At 45.8% G+C, this 347-nt stretch overlaps 1 protein-coding gene across 1 annotated transcript in view; it reads right to left on the bottom strand.

Moving 5' to 3' along the window:
• Positions 1 to 47: 47 nt before the first annotated feature.
• The window catches only part of LOC119588120 (jouberin-like), a 5,018-nt gene continuing 4,718 nt past the window's right edge, over positions 48 to 347 (bottom strand). The window contains exon 6 of the mRNA XM_037936829.1: positions 48 to 247. Coding sequence (XP_037792757.1) covers positions 101 to 247 — 147 coding nt within the window. The 3' untranslated portion in view covers positions 48 to 100. The remainder of the gene's footprint in view (positions 248 to 347) is intronic.

The raw sequence follows: 347 nt of genomic DNA, 5'->3' as shown, positions 1-347 counted from the left end.
CTTTATAATTCTGGAAAAATTTGTTGAATTGCACATACTTCCGGACCAAGCATAAACTGCAGCATTGGCAGTAGTGTTAATTTCCCTCACTGTTTCGTGGTTACTTAGGCCTCGGCGTAGAAGTGATGACTTTTGCATTTTCTCCACCCATTTTCGCCTTATGCCTCCGGGCCCTGGCTTTGCTTGGGGTTCCTTCACTGTCGGAAATGAAACTCACCTCTCCGCACTCTGACGGGATGGCTATCACCTGTTTTGGGGAAGGGAGAGGTCAGGGATTATTTTCAACTTGCCCAGCATTTTTTGTCTTTGATGCTGTGTTAGGCTAGCTACTGATCTTCAATGCAAAC

The sequence above is a fragment of the Penaeus monodon genome, chromosome 23 (genome assembly GCF_015228065.2).
Source record: "Penaeus monodon isolate SGIC_2016 chromosome 23, NSTDA_Pmon_1, whole genome shotgun sequence".
Classification (NCBI taxonomy): domain Eukaryota; kingdom Metazoa; phylum Arthropoda; class Malacostraca; order Decapoda; family Penaeidae; genus Penaeus; species Penaeus monodon.
The sequence above is the reverse complement of the archived record's forward strand: the minus strand, read 5'-3'. Positions and strand labels throughout refer to the sequence as shown.